Source organism: Necator americanus, chromosome I (genome assembly GCF_031761385.1).
Source record: "Necator americanus strain Aroian chromosome I, whole genome shotgun sequence".
Lineage (NCBI taxonomy): Eukaryota > Metazoa > Nematoda > Chromadorea > Rhabditida > Ancylostomatidae > Necator > Necator americanus.
The window spans coordinates 7,550,651-7,572,660 of record NC_087371.1 but is presented as its reverse complement, the minus strand read 5'-3'; the positions used below and the strand labels follow the sequence as shown (position 1 = coordinate 7,572,660).

General features: G+C 38.6%; 2 protein-coding genes across 3 annotated transcripts; both read right to left on the bottom strand.

Annotated features, from left to right (window-relative positions):
- Positions 1–165: 165 nt before the first annotated feature.
- On the bottom strand, positions 166–3,049 carry RB195_004800 (uncharacterized protein; the record flags this gene model as incomplete). Its single annotated transcript, XM_064182808.1, has 8 exons — positions 166–339; positions 393–481; positions 544–690; positions 766–891; positions 1,123–1,203; positions 1,306–1,371; positions 1,479–1,567; positions 2,982–3,049. 8 exons carry the CDS (start codon positions 3,047–3,049, stop codon positions 166–168), a joined length of 840 nt encoding a protein of 279 aa, XP_064034075.1.
- A 1,986-nt stretch (positions 3,050–5,035) lies between these two features.
- On the bottom strand, positions 5,036–22,010 carry RB195_004799 (uncharacterized protein; the record flags this gene model as incomplete). 2 transcript variants are annotated; one of them, XM_064182807.1, is made up of 21 exons in its annotated part: positions 5,036–5,203; positions 5,597–5,742; positions 5,831–5,883; positions 6,509–6,651; positions 6,856–7,018; positions 7,194–7,319; positions 7,609–7,827; positions 7,903–7,985; positions 8,053–8,113; positions 8,184–8,297; positions 8,359–8,534; positions 8,614–8,705; positions 8,773–8,841; positions 8,920–8,999; positions 9,935–10,109; positions 13,982–14,063; positions 15,633–15,750; positions 18,042–18,118; positions 19,605–19,749; positions 20,054–20,235; positions 21,906–21,944. In XM_064182807.1, the coding sequence occupies 21 exons, from the start codon at positions 21,942–21,944 to the stop codon at positions 5,036–5,038; spliced, it is 2,511 nt and encodes an 836-aa protein (XP_064034074.1). The 2 variants fall into 2 exon arrangements, with proteins under 2 accessions (XP_064034074.1, XP_013309043.2); XM_013453589.2 differs by having other exon boundaries at positions 8,773–8,999; positions 21,906–22,010.

The following is a 22,010-nucleotide window of genomic DNA, read 5'->3' as shown; positions in this document are numbered from 1 at the left end:
CTCGCGCGGCTCTGATCTCGGCGGGCACCCAACGATTTACTCAATTCACCTCTAATTCTATAAATAAGCACTATATCAGTCTCTTCTCCTAACGATAGAAGGTACAAAACTGCGAGTGAGAAAATAAATAAAAAAATTTGAAATCAAATGAAAACTGAAGCGTCGTTACTGTTTGAGAGCTACGCTATGATGAGCAAAATGGTCTCCAATGAATGTTGCAATGAAATAATAGCTATGATCGTAATCTGGTTGCATTCGTAACTCAACCGTTACTTTATCTGTCGACTTTAAAGATTCTGGCAACAGTTGTCCTGCAGGCAAGAATGAGTCGCTCGCACCCTGAATAACATATCTCTTAAAAAAAAAAGCTTTATCCGATCAAACGCTAATACCTGATCAATAAGCACTTTTCTTGGTGGGCCGTCGTATGTTTTCAACAGTAATGACGAATCGTACTGTTCCCAACTTTTCGTGTCATGACCTAACCCAAAAAATTTGCATTAGGAAACACTTTGCTAGGACAAGGTGCACAAAAAAACATGCCTAAGTATCCTTTAAATGCTTTTTGACCCCATGGACAATTCATAGGATTACAGATCGGAGCAAATGCTGAGATCGACTTGAACAAATCCGGATTCTTCAAACCAATCGATATAGCTCCATGACCTCCCATAGAATGGCCAAATATCCCTAAAACCATGTAATAAAATCCACTCAGATGTTGTTTCCATAGGTTATTGGAGCGCGTTTGCTGTCAAAACTCACCTAATTTGTCTAGATTGATCGGTAACAAGTTTTTGATCACTTCCGGCAATTCTTTAATGATGTAGCTGTACATTTTGTAATGCTTTGACCATGGTTCCTCAGTAGCATCCACATAAAATCCAGCTCCTGTAGTGCGAAGTGTAGAAAGACAAGTAGATCATTTTTGTCCCTCATTCTGTGACTACACAACAAACTCGTGCAGTAATGAAGGTGAAGTTCACGATAAATTTTGCATAGTCTCAGTTCTTTTTCCCATAATTGAGGAAGAACTTGTTAAATAGATGCTTGTTTTTGGTGGAGAAAGATCTTACATACATCAACCCTATTCGGAATATGGAAGAAAAATAACAAACCTACCTTTCCCAAAATCCCAGGAATCACTATCTGATGGAAGATCAACTCCTCTCGGTGAAGTGTCCGGATGTATTACGATAAGCCCTTAATCGAGAACTTAGGGTAAATCTAAACTAGGAGCTTGTAATAGACACGAAGAATAGGAAAAAGATCCATTAACGCTAAGATGACAGTGCAATTCCTCACCATGCCCGCTGGCAAACCTTTGAAAACCAGACTTCTCCATGAAATTCGCATGAGTACATGTTAAACCTTGAATAATCTTGGAAATAATGAACTTTTCTACGCCCAACTCGATCAGTGCACAAAAACCCTTCCTATTCAAGTGCTTCTAGATATATTAAGTGCGAAGGACCTACCAGACAAGTAGAATAATCCAGGCAAGTGTTCGCTTTCCTTGTGGTCAGGAATATACGCCCCAAAGTGCATATCACAATTCAAAACATCACTGAAAATAGTTTTAAACATGATATGCTGGCTTTAGTACTCTTTTTGAAACCGTTCATACTCTACGACCACTCTTTTAGGGTATACATTGGACAGATGGACGTAGAACTTACAATGGCCAGTTAGGCAGTCAAAACGTATAGTCATGAGCAAGAAATGAATAATCTTATATTATTATTTAATTTTTTTGCATATTAAGATGTTGTCGCCATGTTAAGATAGCTGGTACAGTTATGAGTAGTACTGCAGCCTACCGAAAATTGATCCCATTTGTTACGACTCTGATCCTTAATCCTTGATCAAACATTTTCATACCCTTCCAACATCAGTTACACTCAGATCAAAGCGACTCGAAGCTCGGTGTAGTTCTATACATAGGTGCAATAAGGAGAAGCCGGACCCTCCTCAAGTGAAGGGGGTCCTTTCGCTAACCGTCCAAAAATGAAAGGGGTAATTTCGCCAACTGTTTAAAACTGAAAAAGGTCCCTTCCTCAACCGTTGAAAAGTGAAGGGGGTCAGAGCACTGGTTCCGACTATCGCATCTATTGTTGTATATGCACAAGCTGCTCCGTTACTGGCGCTCAAAGAAACGCAGTGGAACTAGCGGTTATGAACGGGGCAGCTCCCTCTCTAGCTCTACACGGATTGCAGAGATGATTGAAGCCACCTAGGGTCCCACCTCGATCCCAACCGCTAGCTCCACCGAGGCGCTCCTGCTGCTCCTGCTACCACCACTCATCGCTCCAGTTAGCGAAAGTCAGATCGCGATTCCAACAGCTGTTTCCATCGCACTGCTTCGAGCGCAACTGCCTACGCAACTGCATCGTCGTGTTAACCCGACTAAAGTTTTCAGCCGGCCATATCAGAGTACTAACTGAAATATAGTTAGGTGCGGAAAAGAGATGGAGAGAAATCTATTCGTTGGTGTTTGAAGCTTTACCGAGATCCTGAGACTTACAGCCAAGTCTTGACCGCAAGTCTCAAGATCTCATTAAGGCTTCAAACACTAACGAACAAGAGTCTCAAGGAGCCACGTTAACAACTAATCCCTAGCATGTGTTCGACTCCATCGATTAGACCAGATATACTCGCGTTTAAACGATCTGAAGCTCGGTGTAGCCGGGCAAGCGGCGCAGTGAAACGCAGCGATTGGGATCGAAGAGGACCCTCGCTAGCACCATTCATCGTTGCAGTGTGAATGAAACTTGAGACGGTCCCCGATCGCTAGCTCCACCGCGTTGCTTCGAGCGCGGCAGCTTACACAACTACACCGAGATTCATGTCCTTTTGAAAACAATAACACTTCAAATAGCGCATTCGCAGTAAGCTCCGTTAAAAGAAGACTACCATATCTTCTATCCACAAAGTGGAATAGAATATAAGAACGTTAAAAAAAGAAACCTCACTGAACTCACCTATGATGCTTGTAGACATTCTGATAACCTCTAAAACATCGCACTGACGACACAACTTCAGCAGCCATCACAGAATTTTCTACTTACGGTGTAAGAACACCAACCAACTAGAAGAAAGACTCAAAACCGTCGCAGATATTCGATATAAGTTCACGATTTTTCGAGACAAAAAAAACATGCTAGAGGACTGATCAAAGTAATAAAAAAAAAAAAGTAATAAAGTAAAAATAAAGTAAAAAATAAAAAAAAAGTAATAAATATCAAGTAATAAATGACAGTTACAGAAGGTGACGCTTCTGTTTGCGCGGACGACCGCAACGCACATCCGTCAGTTGCTACCTTTTAGCCCCTCGCAAAAATAAGAATATCGATGACTTTATTGCATACCCCTATATAATGTTTATACTCAAATTACCACTAATATCATCAGTAACCTCTATGGTAATGCTGAGAACATATATCCTGTTAAAATAGGCACTATAATAAAATTTATTATGCTTTAAAAACAAATCTTGTGCGTCACAAATAATACACGAAGTATCTCATTTTTTTTTTAGAAGAAATTTTAAACATTCCAACATCAAAGATAAGCGGCAAGATCGCAAGGAAAAAACGCTACATATCACCGCTTAAAACCAAGCAAACCGTGGATGTGTTGAACATTTTAAACGATTCAAAATGAAGACATCCAAAGTCATTGGCTCTATTATTTACAGAATACTACTAAAATAGTCGATCTCACACAAGTATTGTTGCGCAAATCGACTTAGATTTATGTTAACAACGGGAAACACCACAGATAAGTGATCCACCATATCAGACAAATATGCACAAGCTAAACCGAACAGCTTTTCACACAATAATCGACGATAAATCGACGCATCGATCACCAATTATTCAATCAACAACATCTAAAAGATAAGGCAAACGAGGTAAAACCAGGTATAACATGACATGGAACGGCCCGCAATATTTGACGACCAAATATTTAGTGATAATGACAATGAACAGGCATGTCTAATGATAAAACGATGAGAAAAATGAGCAGAACGAGAAAAAGTAATCAGAAACCTGAGTGCTAACAATTACAATTAGAATTGAAATAGATGATGTGGCGTAGCGTAGCGCTCCTCGAAAAATATTCTCTGATTGTTGAGAATGAGCAAAACTAAGAAAAATCGTTCGTTGAAAAATAGCAGTAATGTTTCTGATTGAATTGTTTTTTTGAGAATTTCCGTTGAACATTGCTACCAATGATGTCTGGTACCAATATGCATTTATAGAATTTCAAAACACACGAGAACACTTAGGACCTTTAAAATCAGTCTAAATCCACTCACATCCCTAACTCTGATGGGTTTAAAGCTGTTTATGGCACCATGATAGTTATTAGTCCGAAAAAAAAATCCTCAAAACCTTTACTTGGGAGAATTTCGCCGAGCGCTACCATCACCTTGGAAACTCTTGTCCTGAGGACAAGTCCCATACACCACATTTGCATAGGTATTAGCTGACTAAGTCCTTTAAACAACTCAATTCTCTAACTGATTTTTTTTAATTCATTTCAAAAAAAAAAAAACTCAGAATGAGTTGAATTTTTCTATAAAATGATTTACATAAACATCTAAAAGTATATAAAATCACACAAGTAGCAAAAAGTTAAATGTGAATTATCTCAAAACGTTGTTGATTAATGGATGTGTTAATTACTATACATATCGCACAAAAATAAGCAAACAATTCAGTCAAGAAAAAAATGTTACCAAATCAAAGCTGTTCGTCCGGTATCAATTCAAAACTAACCGAAATCTACCGGCCTAAACTGATTTCCTGAGAAGCGCCTGCTCGATTTCGGCAAGAAAGCACATCGTAAACTGGATATACCTTTTTTTAGATATGCGGTGATACAGTAAATGTACACATGCATATATGTATATCAGAAATGTACAAGGAAATACCTACTTGACACTATAGTAGAGTATCTGAGAGGAAGCGAAATAACAGAGAGATAAAAGCTTGAAGACAGAGAGAAATGATGTGATTTCAACGTAGTGCTAGGAGAACGACGATTTGTGAGCATGTATGAGTTGAAGAAGATTTGGGTCAACTTGCGGAATTCCTTCTCGTGATGTTACTGCTAGGTGCAACAAATGACAGATCATCGCCATCCAATCACAGCATCGAGGTTCGGCATTGTTGGGATTGCCAGATTTTGCTGGCTGCTAAAAATACGATATCTGAATTCTGTGATGAAGAAAAATACTTGCAAACCAAAGCGAAGAGAAAAGGGAAATTAGAATAGGCAGACAATTGGAAGAGAGAAAAAGCAAAAAGGAAAGATAGAAATTAACAAATAATTTAAATAAATGTGCAGAGAAAAAGGAAGAAGAAAAAACAATACAAATGAGTGAGTAGAAGAACTTATGAATGAATGAATGAATGAATGAATGAATGAATAAACGAAAAAAAATGATTTAAAAAATACTATGAAATAATGACAAAACAAATTGAAATCTAGAACCCAAATAGACGCAAAATATAAATAAACAATAAAGAATGCTTAAAAGAACAGATAAGGTGCACCAAAACCAGGAATAATAAAAAGAAATTCAAACCTTAGTTTCGGCAGTTCTGATCCGTTCGAAGAGCGAACGCAAACATTGAGATCCAGCGGTAACATCTTCCACTCGTGGAGCTGCTGAAGCCGCTACATTGGCAGCTGCTTGAACGCCTTTTGCTAACTGTTGATTCATTGGATTCCCTTCAATAGAAAAAATTTGGTTTCTCTACCTTTCTTTCTTTTTCTAACTATGCAAACTAATCTTTTTGTTGTGTTGTTTTCTACTTACCATTCAAAAAAGCTATTAACAGTGGATTGGCGAATCGAAGAATGTAGATGTTACTGAAAAAGAACACTTATACGTATAGGAAAAAAGCACTCATAAGAAAAACAAACAATGCTCCATGTACAGAAAGTCGCTCTGCAATCTTTCTGAGGCAAACTGTGATACATATGAGTAAAGGATGAAATGAGGACACAAAAAAAAAAACGGGATAAAAACGAACATTCCCGCCCTTACGATGAGTAGATACTGGCTAAACGAACCAATTACACGTTTTAGAAATGCATATGTAAATACGGAAGTTTTAGCGCTAGTTCCAGAATTTTCTCAGTGCTGCATCAGGCAAAAAAGAGGCAAGATGAGGAAGAAAATACGTGTACATTGAAAACCGTCAAATTAGAAGAGTAGTTCCTAGGAAGTAGCGATAATGTGGTAACATGAGTATTTAAGCTAAAGAGGACTGTCATTTCGGAAGGTTGTTGCCGCTGCTTACATCGTTGGACATGCTAGCAATAGGAGGAGAGCTGCTGACAACATTAAAAACCTTTGAATAAGAAGAAATGCTCGAGCTCCTCCTTTTTTTGGAGAGCCCTTACCGAGAATTCGCAAATACCATCAAAATACAAAAGAGGAACATTCGAAATAAAGTAAAAGAAAAAGAAAGAGTAGCGGTGTAAAACTAACCTCAACACTCTCCGCACGAGATGAGGCTCGTCAGGGAACCGTTCACCAGCTACTTTGGCTACACAGACAAGTAATTCGTTCAATAGCGAATCAGGTGTAACTAGTTTGTCCAACAGATCAATCACGTGATCAACATCAGCTTGCTGAAAAGTATACCAGCGCTTTAAATGCCTTTTATTGGTTGAAATCTAGAATCCATGAAAGAATTGTCATTATGAAACGTTTAAAAGTATCAACTGTCGCAGAATCCCGAACCGAATCATTTTCGTGTAGATTGTCGTAGTGAGGTTACGAAATTTCGAACAAATGGTGCTCGTTGCGATTGAAAAAAAATGCCAATAATCCACCTGAAACACCTTCACACCGGAAACTCCCAGCAGTTCGAGAGCATCTTCAAGACGTGATCGACCAGCTATGCGGAGAGCTTGAGTGAGCAATGTTGTGATTAGAGAGTCCTGTCGCATAACGCTGTCAGCTGAAGATGTTGCCAACACTCGACGCATCAGACGACTACAATAGGAGAATTTCATCGGTGAGGAGGAAACTGCGAAGTAATTAAAGAATCGGCTTCTGATTACTTAAAGTTAAATTACGAGTCAAAAACGAATAGAAGGGTCAAACAAAAACAACGAAAAAAAATATTTTGACAATCAGAAATCTTCACAGGATATAATGAAGCAATCACCTTATCAAATGCAGTAGATCATCCGGACTCGGCAACAAGAGTGAGACGATCGACCAACACAACAGCGACCGTTGTTGTATGGACAACGCATCGGACGCCCATTCGAGGAGATCAGCATCTCCCTCTCTGAACTTAGGATTTTCCAAGATTCTCTTTAAGAGGAGACAACACGTAAGAATTCCAAATAAAGGAAGCAGAGAGAAAAATAGAGAGCAAATACAAATCCAGACTTCATGTAAAATATCACTGGATAAGCAGTTATAATTGCTTATCAAAATTGAAATCGACAGGGGAAATCCCTCATTTTAAGAAAACTATGTTCACTTCCACAGGTGACAATCTATATCGTTTAGGACAAACTAACATCTCACTTAAATTCATGCAGCTACACAACTTTAAGGAAAAAATCACTCACTTCAAGTACTCTACCAAAGGCGTGTATTGTTCCGGGGCTAGCACCCTTATTCTATATCGCACAGCACGAAAGGTGAATCCAGACTCTGGAGCATCAGAATGAGATCTTGAATCAGGCAGCGAGAATAGAGCTGATACTCCGAGTGGACGGCTCTTCTTGCCGCCACCAGGATGTGACAACACTGAGAATTGCAACGTCCCGTTTTCAGGAGGAACTAATCTAAAACTTAACTTTTGGGATTCTTTCGATTGAGAAAATCCTCTGAAATAGATTGCAACGAATACGAACACTTACGGTAACAAGAAGGAGCAGTCAAATATAACTGATGGTAGAGCACCTTTTCCAGGTGACGCTACAATCACAGGGGTACTACACACCTGGAAGCATGTATAAAGTCAGAACAAAGATCCCTTGTCTCGCAAGAAAGATTTAAATGAATCTAACCTTTATTCCACATATCATACCGTATGCAGAATAGAAACCATCAGGTTTTAGTGATTCGGATCTAGAAAATGTTCAATTACTGCTCAGCGACTTAGAGTACACGATAAATTCAGGAGAGAACTTCAATTTACCTGTACTTGTCGATATGAAGCTGTAATACTGCTACGAAGGACTGTTTTGGCGGTTCGAATTGTAGACCAATCATGACTGGAACAGCGCCCGTTCGAAGGCCCAAAACTCTTGGTCTAAAATTAGCAAATTTTATTCGAAAGAAGAAATATTTACGTATAAAACGTATGAACCCACCTCAACAACTCAAGCCATTTTATGAGTACATGTGTTGGACGAAAACAAAGATACACGCCGGGTAGATCTATGTCTGTCTGCGAGAAAAACACACAACCCTCACGCGAAAAAACGGAATCGTCAAGTAGATACATCACGCAATATGCCAAATCAAGAACTAGACGTGCTTTAACGCTCTGAAAGAATTTTCTTCTGATGTGACGAAAATTTCGGGAAGAACGAAAGAATTTCGCGAAAAAATTGTAAAAGACCAACCATTTCAGTATCTGCAATGAGCAGTTCACATCCACCATTCGGATCATCACATAACGTCAGCCAACATTGCTTCCAGGCTTTTTCTTCTCGAGCTAGAAATTAAAACAAGTTGCATGAAACCTAGTTGTAGAAATACAATTCCAGGCCAATGAAACCTACATTTTCTCAGAGCCTGTACTGTTGCAACAGTATGCGATGCGCAATTATGGTTCACATAGTCGGCTGTCGCTTCAATTGATGTAATATTAGGCGACCAGTCGGAGTTACTCATCGTTGACGATTCAACATTAGCTTCATGGTCCTCACTTGGATGATGTGAAGATGATTGGGATGGCAGGATAGCATGCGTCAGGCGAACGTCGCTAGCTATTGGATGCACACAGTATCTAAGAAAAAATTCATGTTCGGTTTTTCTTTTCACAAAGAAAAGTATAAGAGAAAATGTAATTTTAGAAATGTTACAGCCATTGAATTTCTCAAATGAGCTATCATAAATTCATAGTCATGTCCTGTCTACAATCCTTAATAATTCCTTATTTGCATATGAATATGTAGAAAAAACAATAGTCTTTGTAACCCAAGTACTTTTCTACTTACGAGATCACAGCCGTGTTACATCAAATTTACTGCTACCCTTCACTAACTTTCAACTTTCAAAAAAAAAACATACAACCAGATCAAGGATTTACATTCTGCTTATGAATAATTTCAAACTGTCAAAACAGTTTAATCCCATGTAGCGCTAACACGGTTATAAAGCTGCTTGATGTTATAACAGTTCTAACGCTTCAAATTTAAAAACAAATGTATTCCTCTCCATCTCAGTTTTAATTCTTTCATACAAACCTTTGTTTCCGCAGTGTTTTGTTTCCTTTCGTGTAAATTTCTAGTTATACAATATGTTTTCACCACTCGGACAAATTTTAGGAAATCAATTAAAAGAAATTGTGCAATTCTACGTGGGAAAGCACGGCGATGACATTGCAATGAGCATGCCACGCGTTTAAGCGAATGTATGTACGTGAGAATATTGCAGCCGACAAACATTGTTTTACAATTTCCGTCGACTGGACGTAATCCTTACACATTTGGTGGTAAAGAACGCTAAACTTTTTGAATGAGTGCGGATAAAACATAAAAAAACCTGGTGTCTACTGTGAGAAAGAAGAAAAAACCGCCACACAAAAAGCATTTGACAACCTCAACCCGAGACACAATCGTACTTATAGCAGAGCACGGTACCCTTTGTCTACGAATACTTGCTATGACTACCCCTTAAGAGAAAAACCTATAATCTCTATATATAAACACTAAGAAGTACCTGTCTATAATATGCTGCAGAGACGGGAAATGCCGGCCAGCCAGAAGGAAGCCTTCTGTGCCTTCCGGTGCGCCACGGATAAGAAACTTCTCGATTTTGTTCCGTGTGTTCACCAACAATGCAAACGCATCAGGACCTTGACTAGATGTTCGCACAAGAAACGCTCCAGCACCTACTGAAATTCAATATTGAGAAAGACGTAGCAGGAGGAAAAAAAGAGGAAGTGTTCCGACACTGCTGCATTCTGAAAACTACCAAAATAATTGTTTCAACGCAGAAAAGAATCGATACAATGTATCCCCACCAAAACGGAACAAGTATGAGGATCAGTGATTTCCATCAGATTAGAAAAAAAGAGGGAAACAACTGTCAAAAAAAGGTCTCCAGAAAAAATAAAGGTTTATTCACGTACTAGTAGCTTACTCGCTAGTTGATTTGCCTCTTTCACTAGAAAAAAAGCCAAACAGAAATTAAAACAAAGCGGAACGGTGCAGCAGAATCGGCAGCTGCATCGCACCTTAAGTTAATCCACAGATCGTAAAGAAATTGAAAACGACAATCATTACCGGAGCAATGTGTAAGAAAACTAAATGTTCGAAACATGAAACTTCAAATTGAAGGTGTTCTGGATAGAATATTTCAAAAAAAAAGAAGAAAAACTAAAGGATTCAGAAAGAAATTTGATACTGACCAAAACTATCACTATAACTCATAAATGATTCACAAAGCGATTCTCCGAACAGTTCTAGGGACACTCTCATAATCTTTCTAACTCCACATTTAAATCGAGGTTCTTTCACAAATACACAAAGAGATTATTGCTTTAAACAAAATTTCCATAGGGAAAGGAAGGAAAATCACAACGACAAAAACTGATTAGGCCGAAAATTAAAACCCAGTACCCACATGACAATCCCTGCATTTATTTTAGACATGCCTAGTTTGATGAATAATAATGGAGGGGCATAAGTGACGCGCATGGATGGTGGACAGCAATGTATTGTTGTTGTTAGCGATTTCTCAAGCAAAGAGATACAAATTTTCAGCGAGCTACGCTGACGTAGCTTTCTGGCGCTAACGTGATATAAGAAACGCGTAAAAATCACCTAGAAAGGACGAGAACGAGCTCATTCTCTGGCTGCGTGGGCAATACATTTTGCCTCAGGGCGTTCTTATGGTGCATACGAGTATGAGGCGCTTCTCACGACAACAACAGCTGCTGCATTTATGGAACTCACTAATGGGCACTGCTTCAATCAAAACCTATGCTGTTTACACCGATGCAGTCCATTCACAGCAATGAGATTTCATGAATAGCTGCAATAATCTTAAATACGTGTGATATGAATGCGAAGCTGTTTCATGACCGCCCACGTCTTCAGCAGCAATCACAGCACATCACAGCGACTGCAGACAGATTTTCATCAAGTTCTGCGGAAAACATGCAAAAGTACACAAATGAAAGTGGAGAAATGCATCTGCACGCGTAGTTTTACATTCATCTAACAGCTGCATAGCGAATTCTTCGAACTATACGACGGACAGTAATCAAAAATAATGTCAAATAAATACGGGAAACCATTACGTGTACTAATACAGGATCTTTTCACAAAAACAAGAAACACTTCAATCGCTATGTACAAATTTTTCTAGGCAAAGATAATTCCCTCCCTTCTTACCCAAAGCGATGTACAATACTGTACCAAAATAATTGCATCGGAGGGTTCCATGCGGAAATGAGGACATCTAACGAGCCGTTGTCAAGGCAAGGTGAAGAAATGCAAAACTTGGCAAAAATGTTTTGTAGAACCATTATTTGCAATCCATAGACTAGATCGATACGCGCACTTATAATTATCCTTCCTAAGAAATGGGAGCTGCCGCAGCATCGAGGGAAGCACTGAAGAGATATGCATGGGAGTGGGCGAGACTTGAATAGGATATATAACGAGCCTGAGGTCACGAAAATGGACAGCGTTGTGGCATAGTGAAAAAAAAACAGCGGAAAGGAAGAAAATAAGGAGAATGAGCCTGTGCCTGACTTTTGCTACCACATCGTGCCGCCCATTTGGATTCAATTCTGATGCGAGGAAGATCGCAAACAGAACTCATTCTTTTATTCAACGTGGGCGTAATCCGAACGAAAAACCATCTTTTTCGTTTTATCACCTTTGAAACATTTGTTTGCGACGTCTTTTTACGATTATTATTCCACCAAATCTGTATTTATCTGTGTTCATTCATTTTAAAACCACTCTAAGAACGACCAAACCCCTTACGGTTTTTTTTTTACTCCGCCACGACAGAGATTTTACGATGGAACACATAAAATAATCTGCTGTTCTGGGACCATGTCATAATCGTTATCCTTCAGATTGTTCTCACGTTGCAGCAACTATGTTTGTTTTGCTGTATTTATTTATTTATACTATATTTTGACTTGGTTTTTTTGTGGGAAGATTTGTCGCACTTGAATAACACAAGGCTTATCCCTCTGGACTGATGACATCGCCCACGCTCATGGATGTCTCAACACTCTTTGAGATTAAACCCCAAGTTTTTCCCGCATTTCTGGATCCATTGAGGGTTTTTTTTCGCGTGAATGCTTTTTCTTTTCCAAATGAAAAGTTCTTCTCGGCTTGCTCATAGAAACAGGAAACTGTTGAAACATTTCAGTCCATTTCGAGTAATTGAAGAGCCTTATGGTCCCAGGAGACGTACGCCCACGCACAGCCTTTCAGCAATCGCGATTCCCCGGTTGAGCACCGAGCCTGTTTTGGTTGAATCGGCCATTTTAACTTCACAATTGGTTTAACGACGCTTGTCCACTACTCTGACGTCAGATAATGTGTGCTGGCAGAATAAAATTTAGCAGGAAGTAATTGCGAATTATTATCCTAATTATTATTATCCTATATATTATCCTATTATTATCCTAATTTAACTAGCACTTACCACTGTAAAAATGATACACATTGATTAACAGCAGACGTTTCAACAGTTCGGGATATCTCAGCGCTAGACCTATTTCAAAATCTATACGGCGTCATTTGCAGGATATTGCAAGAAGAGGAAAACGGCGCATAAAAACAGCTAAAAACGCGAAAAGGCAAACGATGAGCAATATCCTAAATTGCAGACAGCCGGACGGAAAAAGTAGTTTTCCCACCAAATGAATAACGTCTACACGCAACTGTATCAACTGATTTTGATATAGAAAACTTTTGTAATATATCGAAATTTAATCAGTTTCTCGCCATCAAAATTCTTTGAAGCGACGTTCCAGCATCGGGAAACCCAGAAACATCTATGCGGCTGAAACAAGTTCCCTATCCTACCATACATGTTCCCTCAAAACGAGAGTGTGTATGTGAAAGTTACTATGAATTAAAACGTGTAGAAAACAAAAGTGAACTTCAAAAAAAAAACAACAAGAGTTCATGGAAACGAGAACTGCTGCATTCAAAAAGTTAATTTAAATTTCAAAATTTCCACAAAAATTATATGTATATCATCAAAGCACAAAAATAAATGTTTCTCTTTGTTTTTCTCTTTTTGTTTACGTAAAAGGTAATTAGGTGCATAATGTCCAAAAATAAGGAAAGCTATAAAGGTGAAACCTGTGCTTGGCCTCTAGAATATGTGTTGGAGGTTTGGGAATATCGAGAAATGATCAAATTATCGCAGAAAAAATTGAATCCAAACCAGTATCGTGCACAAACTTTTCTCTAAAGGACCAATATTTCTGAATTGCATATACTACTATGTGCATCCTACAGACTTCTACAAGAATGAAAAAGAGAAGCAGTAATGGAGATCCTACACAGCGAAATTCTCCTCGACAATTTTAGCCACAGTAGAAACTCAGGCTTTCTTTTAGATGACCGGAGAACCGAAAATGACAGTACCATATATTCCATACACATGATGTATAGGAGTGTAAATGCCTAGCGTTTCAATGTATCAATGTATGGTCAATGTATTGATTTCGATTTCGATCCGTACTACGTATAAAACTGAATATTCACATAAATACATCTAACTTACCACATGTCAACATCCTTAAAGCATCCGTTGTCAAGACTGGATGAAAATATGGCAAATCCTTGACACACAACGATTCCGACAGCTGAAATTTCAATTATCAATAAAGTTTATAAATTTACCATTATTGTGACTTTAACATATATTACCAATAAATCAGAAATGACGCAAATTGGGGAAAAATGTTGAATCATAATTGTACTCTAGCGCAATGACAACTATGGACCGATATGGAGTATCGATTATTCAGACGACAAATCCAACAATGAAATCGTGGATAACAATATGCAGATAACAAACAGAGGTGTCACAACGTACACGTAGGATGATGCAATTATTTTGACACCTTATGATCATCTAACATCCACTAACTGAATTTAACAACCGCACACCTGTCGCACGTTGGAACGAGGTCTGTGAAACTGAGATTAGTAACCGATGGAATTTCAACAGAACATTCATCGGCTATTAACTAACTGCCTCACTTCTGCAAAACTGTTACTACGAAATTTCTGTGCCCCGCTACGGAACGGACTGAAATCAGGCAAATATATGCAGAACATTTTCTTAATGTTAAAAAGGGGAAGCAACGCAAATACATCCGGAAAACTTTAAATGAAACAGAGCGCTGACGACAAGGAACTAGGTCCACCATAAAAATTTGCACTTAAATACGGTACTACAGCATCTGCACATAAATTATGGAAGTAACGTGCAGTTTAGTCAATTAATGAAATTGAAAACATGAAGAGAACGAGGTGAAATAGTTGGAAACGACGAAAATCCCCCCGAATATGTTCAACGTTGAGATAAGTGCCGCTCTCAGCAATGGAATTGTGAAGAATTATGAATTATCACATGACAAACTAGCTAATATAAGCGTGTTCCATTATCGGCGTACTCAAAACCAATTATATTTATATACAACAGGCAACGCCCACTCAAATTCATTTATATCTTGTTCATGAAATATACTGCACACGACGAAATGTCGAGTCCATCCCACGCATTCCATTAAAATACACACAAATATGCGCTGATTTCGCAATTCCCAATTAGATAACATCAAAAGACAGTCTGACTGATCTCATGCTAATAAAATATTGTTGGAAACCTACGTATGCCAATGTCTGCACTATTTTAAATGAATAGATTTCGGCATCAAGTCTAGAGCAAACAACAGATGCATTTGTTATTACCGTTTGCAGAAAAAGTATCATCCCACGCACAAAAATTCCGCTTATATACCTCTCCAACATATAAAATGTCATAAACACCCACATGCTCGCACAGCACAATCCTCTCTCCATACGTATGTCCTCTAGGGCAATTACGACTAAGCAATGGTAAGTGTTTGAGCGAAAAAATTCCGTCTAGTGCTAATTTCAGATTTCTGCAAAAATGACGAAGAACTTACCCTTTTACTGAATTCACAAACGAAGAACATTAGCTCTAATTCCTAGTTAGTTCATTACTTCTAACATTAGCTCAGTGGATGGCTTAGCTCGGCGAATAAGGATAACAAAGAAAAGCGGATATTGGTTGCGAAACATTTGCACGCAATAGTTCCACAGTTAAAAAAAGTTGTGTTAAAGTTGTTGTTAACTTTATAAAGTCAAAGAAACAAAATACATGGAAAAGTAAGTTAACTCACAATAGGTACCACAGCTTTCGTGGATAAATAACCCGTTTGACCCGTATTTTCGTTCTTTGCTAAAATGAAGCTGTTCTCCAGAACACGCAATTGTGTTATCACATCACCTCTCGATATACTGAAAAGGAGAATCCAATTTAACGAGTTAACCGTAGCTTTAATAGCAAAAAATGAAACACAAATCTTGAAACAAAAAAAGGATAGTAGGATCAAAACGAAATGAAGATAGCTGCAGTTGCGTAAGCGGGTGCGCTCGAAGCGGCGAGGTGTAGCTAGCGTTTGGAATCGATGTGGACCATTGCGAAATACAACGACGAGTAACTAGTAACTAGCATGGACTTCCTCCAGATCCTAACTGCTTCGAGAGCAGCCGCTTACGCGACTGCGCAACACTATTTTTGTAGTAGAGCTATTTTCTATTTTAAATTATTTTCTATTTTTATAAATTAAATTATAAGGGATTCTGAAGGACAAGCCTGATAGGAACTCAAAATCCCTTGCAATTTCATTAAGCTTTGTCTCTTGAACCTCAGCACAATTTTGTAGAAACCCAGTGCGTGTGGCTACACTCAAAATCACACTTGCATATTATTCTATTCGCAGTCAAAGGTTTAAGTGAACTACTATGCTCACGTCCAATGTGGTAACACTCAGAAAAATAACTTAGTTTGATGTTTTGTATTACATCAGAGTGTTATTTTCCTGGAGTATCAACTTAATTTCGTTCTCGAGAATTTCGTGGAAAACTCTGGCTATAATAAAATATAACGCCTACGTGCGTGACGCCTACAAAATCATGATAGGATATGGAATGAATACTTCTACTCTTGATCGACATCCTTAATAACTTCCTCAGAACAAAATTTGATGAAACTCCGACAGAGTTCTTAGAACTGCACTGTACAAGAAACCTATAAAAACGTTGTTAAGAAGATTGTGCATAGTGAAACGTACACTGGGATTTTCCAAATAGAGAGTCGTGAGGAGTTATCATCCATCATATGTCTTTGAAATACAGTCATATGTAGTATTTGAATGATTGAGGAAGGATCGAAATTTGAACAGTGAAAATAGTTTAAAGGCACCCACCTCTCCATAATCACCCCACGAATCTGAGATGGTACGGATTTCAGGTGGAGTATTCGTATTCGGAATCATAAATTATGGAGAAAAGGGTGATTCCGTCCATTTCTTGCTAATTGCCGTGAAAAACGGCTCGGAAGACGGGCTTCGAGCGTTTCAGTGCACTATTTTCTACAATGAGTTCGATTGGAGCGCGCCAACCGTGTGCACACGCCGCATCTTCTCGGCCGTTTTTTACGACAATTAGCAAGAAATGGACGGAATCACCAACCTTTCCATAATCTACGATCCTGTATACGAATACTCTACCTGAAATCCGTACCACCTCAGATTCGCGGGGTGATGCCTTTAATTGAAATGAGAGAACAAAAGCCGCAAAAAGTTAAGGACAACCTACTCTATACACTTATGGTACTGGAATTAGTCTTCTCCTTGAGCCAGTCATGAAGATTGACATTTCGGAGCAGCATTTCCTTGCTGCTCTGAACTATCCATAAAAGCAACATAACACGAAACTAACGCGGCACGGAGACCCCAGGTGAGGGGAGTTCGAAGTTTAGTTGTAGATTTTGGAAACGAGTGTGGTTCTGCTTATCTTTCTTTAATGCTAGTAAAAATGGCGTTCTTTCCTACGAAGTAAACGACAACGCGTCACCTTTGTGCACGCGCCGTGTCGATAAGCGAGCGGTCAAAGATTCATGAGGTCTCTTCACCAGCATATTCAAGTAAAGCCAATGAAAGGCTCTAACGTATCTCGTAAGAACTAAATCGGTTCCCACCCCGTTTTTGAGGACTTTTTCTTTAGCACGACTAGCGTAGCGGTGCTACGCTCGTTTCCGTAATCCACAACACGAACTCACGTTTTCTGCGCGGTTTTCGTACCACGTCAATTTCCTAATACGTTTCCTTTAAGCATAGTTTAGGGCAGCAAGGACAAGATGGCGACAGATCTTTTGATCGCACTTCCGGAGTCCCACAACGAAGAAAAGTGCGACAATCGGATCTGGGAGTCAAAATGTGCGTTACTTCGAACAAAGTTCAATACTTTAGCAAATACATTATAGAGTCTTATCCGACTTGAAATATGATACGGGTGTGGATTTCTTCTACAGGATTCTTTCATTTCTTTCATATTTTTCTCCGTTCTCTTAAAAGCCGGTTGAAGAACCTGAGAAATCTCCTAAAGTTCCCAACTTTTGTCAACTAATTCTCATGAAGCCCAGTGTGCCAGAAAGGCTATTTACTTATTTTATAACGCACACCCCGTGAATGCACGCAGTGCCTACTATATATCTGTGGAAGATTATAAAAGAAAAACCTTCCCACCTCAACTCATCATTGTCAGCCAAATCCTCGCATTTTGAAAGTGATAGGAACCGGTGCATGTGGGTATTATGAGGAGTCTGAAGTGGCAGGAAATTTCAACTGCAGTCAGTAACTGAAGGAAAATTTAGTGTAGCACCAATACAGCTAGTGTTAATGGGGAACATAAAGAAATTGCAAGATTAGTCATAAGAATATTTCCACCAGAACTTGTGCCTTCTATGAAGTCAATAGATTTTGTGTGTGTGTGTGTGTGTGTGTGTGTGTCTGTCTGTCTGTCTGTCTGTCTGTCTGTCTGTCTGTCTGTCACTCAACCGTAGTCCTATTTCTGAAAGTAAGGAAATAGCTAGTAGCTAAATCAATCGTAGCCTCAAACCTAATCATTAGTTTTAGAGGATCTATGGCATGTAGGCTAGAGCTACCAAGAGAAAAAAAAGGAAGATAGAGCTTCCACAAACAAGACTGCGGATGAGTGGCCCCCACAACTACATTTTACCCGATTTTTTTTCGAACGGTAAAGAATAGGGCAACATTTCTATTTCAGCAAGGTTACAGTGAATTATTTCGACGTTTTACGTATATTATCTGATTTTGCAACAACCCTTTACTTTGAAAAGAATGTTTTAATGGTGGTCTAGGTTACTGGATTGAACCCATTCCATTCAAACTCAGTTTCTTCCTTATCTGGGAATCTATCCTATAATCACTCCTCAAATCCATGATTATTGAAAGAATTGTGCTACCAGCAATGTTTGAAAGCAAGTCAAAGAGAACGAAACAAAAAAAAAACCCAGTGACTTTGCAAAATTTGCAACTTGCTTTGCAAAAATGGCAGGAATGTATGCAATGCATACAAAACCAACTTAGAGAATTTCCTAGTAAAATTGCAGCACATTTACACCAGGTGTCGAAAAAATGCCAAGAAGTTTAACCAGAACAGCAACTACAAGGTGAAAATGTTCCTGTCAGTTCCAAATTGATATTTTCGAACTGCATAAATACTCACGAAAAAGGATCACTATAGTTTTCTAACAATAATCAAAGTGTCATTTTAGGGGAAAAACGCATTTCTATATTGGGCTCCCTCGACACAATTCGCAAAGTACCATGGAAAATGGCAAAAATATACAAAGTTGTAAATGGGGGAGCGTTTCAAGAGGGCAATTTGGAGAATACGTGAGTGCCCATATAGTCATCTTAAGTTTACAAGCAGCAGTTTCGCTGAGAAACCCAAATTGTAAAATGTGAAGCTAACTTGTTAAATGTTATTCTTTTTATAGCTATCACATCTAATTTGCAAATACTTTATAGGTAATACCACATCAGATGATAACAGCTGCGGACACAAACGTGTAACTGATATTGCAACGTGCATAATTCCTTAACGCAAGCAAAAAGGTGTCAGATCATCTCAAGCGTACAAATTTGATAATTATGGTAAGCAAAGAGATAGAAACTCAAAAAAAAAAACACCAAATGGACCGAAGTGTTTCTAATGGTAACATTGATGTTCAAACAACTATGTTCAGACAACTGGAACATCAAATAACATCCAGTCTCACTCACCGTCACAGTAGACGAAGTTGAGGTCGAGAACGGTGCTTGCACTGGTTCAGCCGTATCTACCATCTCACAGTGATGCCGAACTGCTTCAGCGAGTGTCGTGAATTTTCCAGCATTCAAATAGAAGAAACGGCCCAGCTGGTGAATTCTTAAAAACATGAAATCAGCTCAAAATCGATAAAAAAAAGCATCGGATGAATGAAGGAGAACGACAGTTCCAATGATGAAATGACAGATGAGCGCTTTAGCCAAATGTTAAAGGAAGTTTTGAGGCTTGCCTAACTGGCAACCATTACAAAGAGGAAATATATATTAAACATCTTCTAAACAAGTGCCAAAGCATGGAATCAACCTAACAAAATCATCCTCAAGAAATTCTCGAAACATTGTTTTTGCAAGGTCCTACAAACCATAAATCTTAAAGAAGGGATAATTTTCAATCAAAAACTCACGGCAAATGTAGTAGTAAATGGTTGTCTGTCACACATGACAAGAAGTATCTGGTCGGGCCAGCTTTGCGTACAAGAAATCGACCGGGTTGGGCAACATCAAGAAGCACTTCCGCCTCCGCCTGCGAAATCTCGCCATGATACCATGGACGACCCGCAGATTCCGAGGGTGAAGTGGCTTGTGACTAAAAACATTCAAGCAGTATGGAAAAACCACAATGAACTATGAAGCCATTAAAACGTTGCAAACCAAAGAGAGGATTCTCAAGTTAAATGAAAGGGACCTACATCTTCGATGAAGAGTTAAAATATTATAATTTTTCATGGCATTTTTTTAGAACCAATTGTGTTTTGGTTAAGAGATCAAGTTCCAAGCCAGATTTCTGATCCCAAATTGCTGTGTTCCTAGACAATATTCAGGCTAGGAATTTCATGAGTACTGCGACTAAATCCAGCATACCACGAATGGTGAGATCACGTGGTGAGAAAATCCACAGGAAAAGCTCGAGATGGAGCCTTAGATTGCAGGATTTGGGATGTCTAGTAGTATATCTCCTAGTCGTCGCAAAAAACGGTGTGGAAGATGAAAAAGTCGTTTTTCTACGACGATTTCAGTTGCAACGCACCACCCTTGCGCCCATCCATCCACGTCCGAGCGGTCGAAAATTAATGAGGTCTTCTCACTAGCCTATTCAAGTAAAACCAATGAATAGGCTGCTACGGGACCAGAACGCGTTCATAGAGACGCGTTCTAACATATTCCGTAAGAACTAAAGCTGTTCGCACGATTTTTACCAGGATTAACGAGAGATGGGAGAAACTATTCCACAAACCCCAATCTACAAATCCATACTTAGCTTCCCCCGCGGATTCCCTCACCACGCCAGATTCGTGGTGCGCTGCCTCTGAACTGTAAAGTGGTCGTGTTTTAAAAATGAGTCATACAAAGACTTTGTGCACAGCGTTACACACTAAATTGTTCTAAATCTACGTGAATTATATGACCTTGTTCGACACGTCAATAGAAAAATGAAGCAATCTTGACTGAAAATCTATGGAAACGAAAATGGAAATGAATCTAGTTTTAATCAATTTAGTCAAAGATTATCTGCTTTCTCCATTTTAGGTACATTCTAACTGATATGCACAATTTTGAGAGCAGGAAAGTATTTTCATTTAAACAACACTAGTTTTTTTTTCTTCTAAAAAAACTCCTCGTGGAAATGACATCTTCATTGCAGACTTTTTCTTTCTGCACTTTCGTGGAATTAACAGATACTTTCGAAAGATTAAAAAAGAGGGACAAATGACATTCTTATTAACGAGTTTCCTGGTTGATGGTTCAAAAAAAAAAGACAACACAAGAAGTCACATCTCTGAGCCAGCATTGAATTTTGCACGAAATTTTGCAAAACAAAGGTACAATTTGTTAAGAAACGCGGAACCGCCCTGTATAAACCCGCAATTTTTTTTTAAATCAAAAATGTGCATATGTCATCAACATAGTATATAAGGATAGTAAGTACAACTATACCTCTACGAACTAAAGCTAATTAAGAGATCATGTTAAGCCGATTTTTTTTAACTGCTTAATAAAGTGTTGATATTAATTAATTTAAGCTTAAGTTTAATGTCGAATTCGACACATGCGGAAGTGAACTATCATATGTAGTACCATATATAAAATTTGGTAATTGACTATATGAAATTAATCTTTTTCAGAAACTTAAAGAATAAATAACAGAACCATTTCTATCAAATATGAGTTTTACAAATTAACAGCATCGAACTAGGATAAGAAGTCTATATTTAAAACTAGTTTCTTTTATTTTAGTTATTCGATACTGAAACTTACTGGTAATCGTGGACTTGACGACGACGTCGACTGCAACATAGATGAGTCGTCGTGATCATCTGTGCACGGTGATATGACGATTTCATTCGATGGAAGCATCTCCAT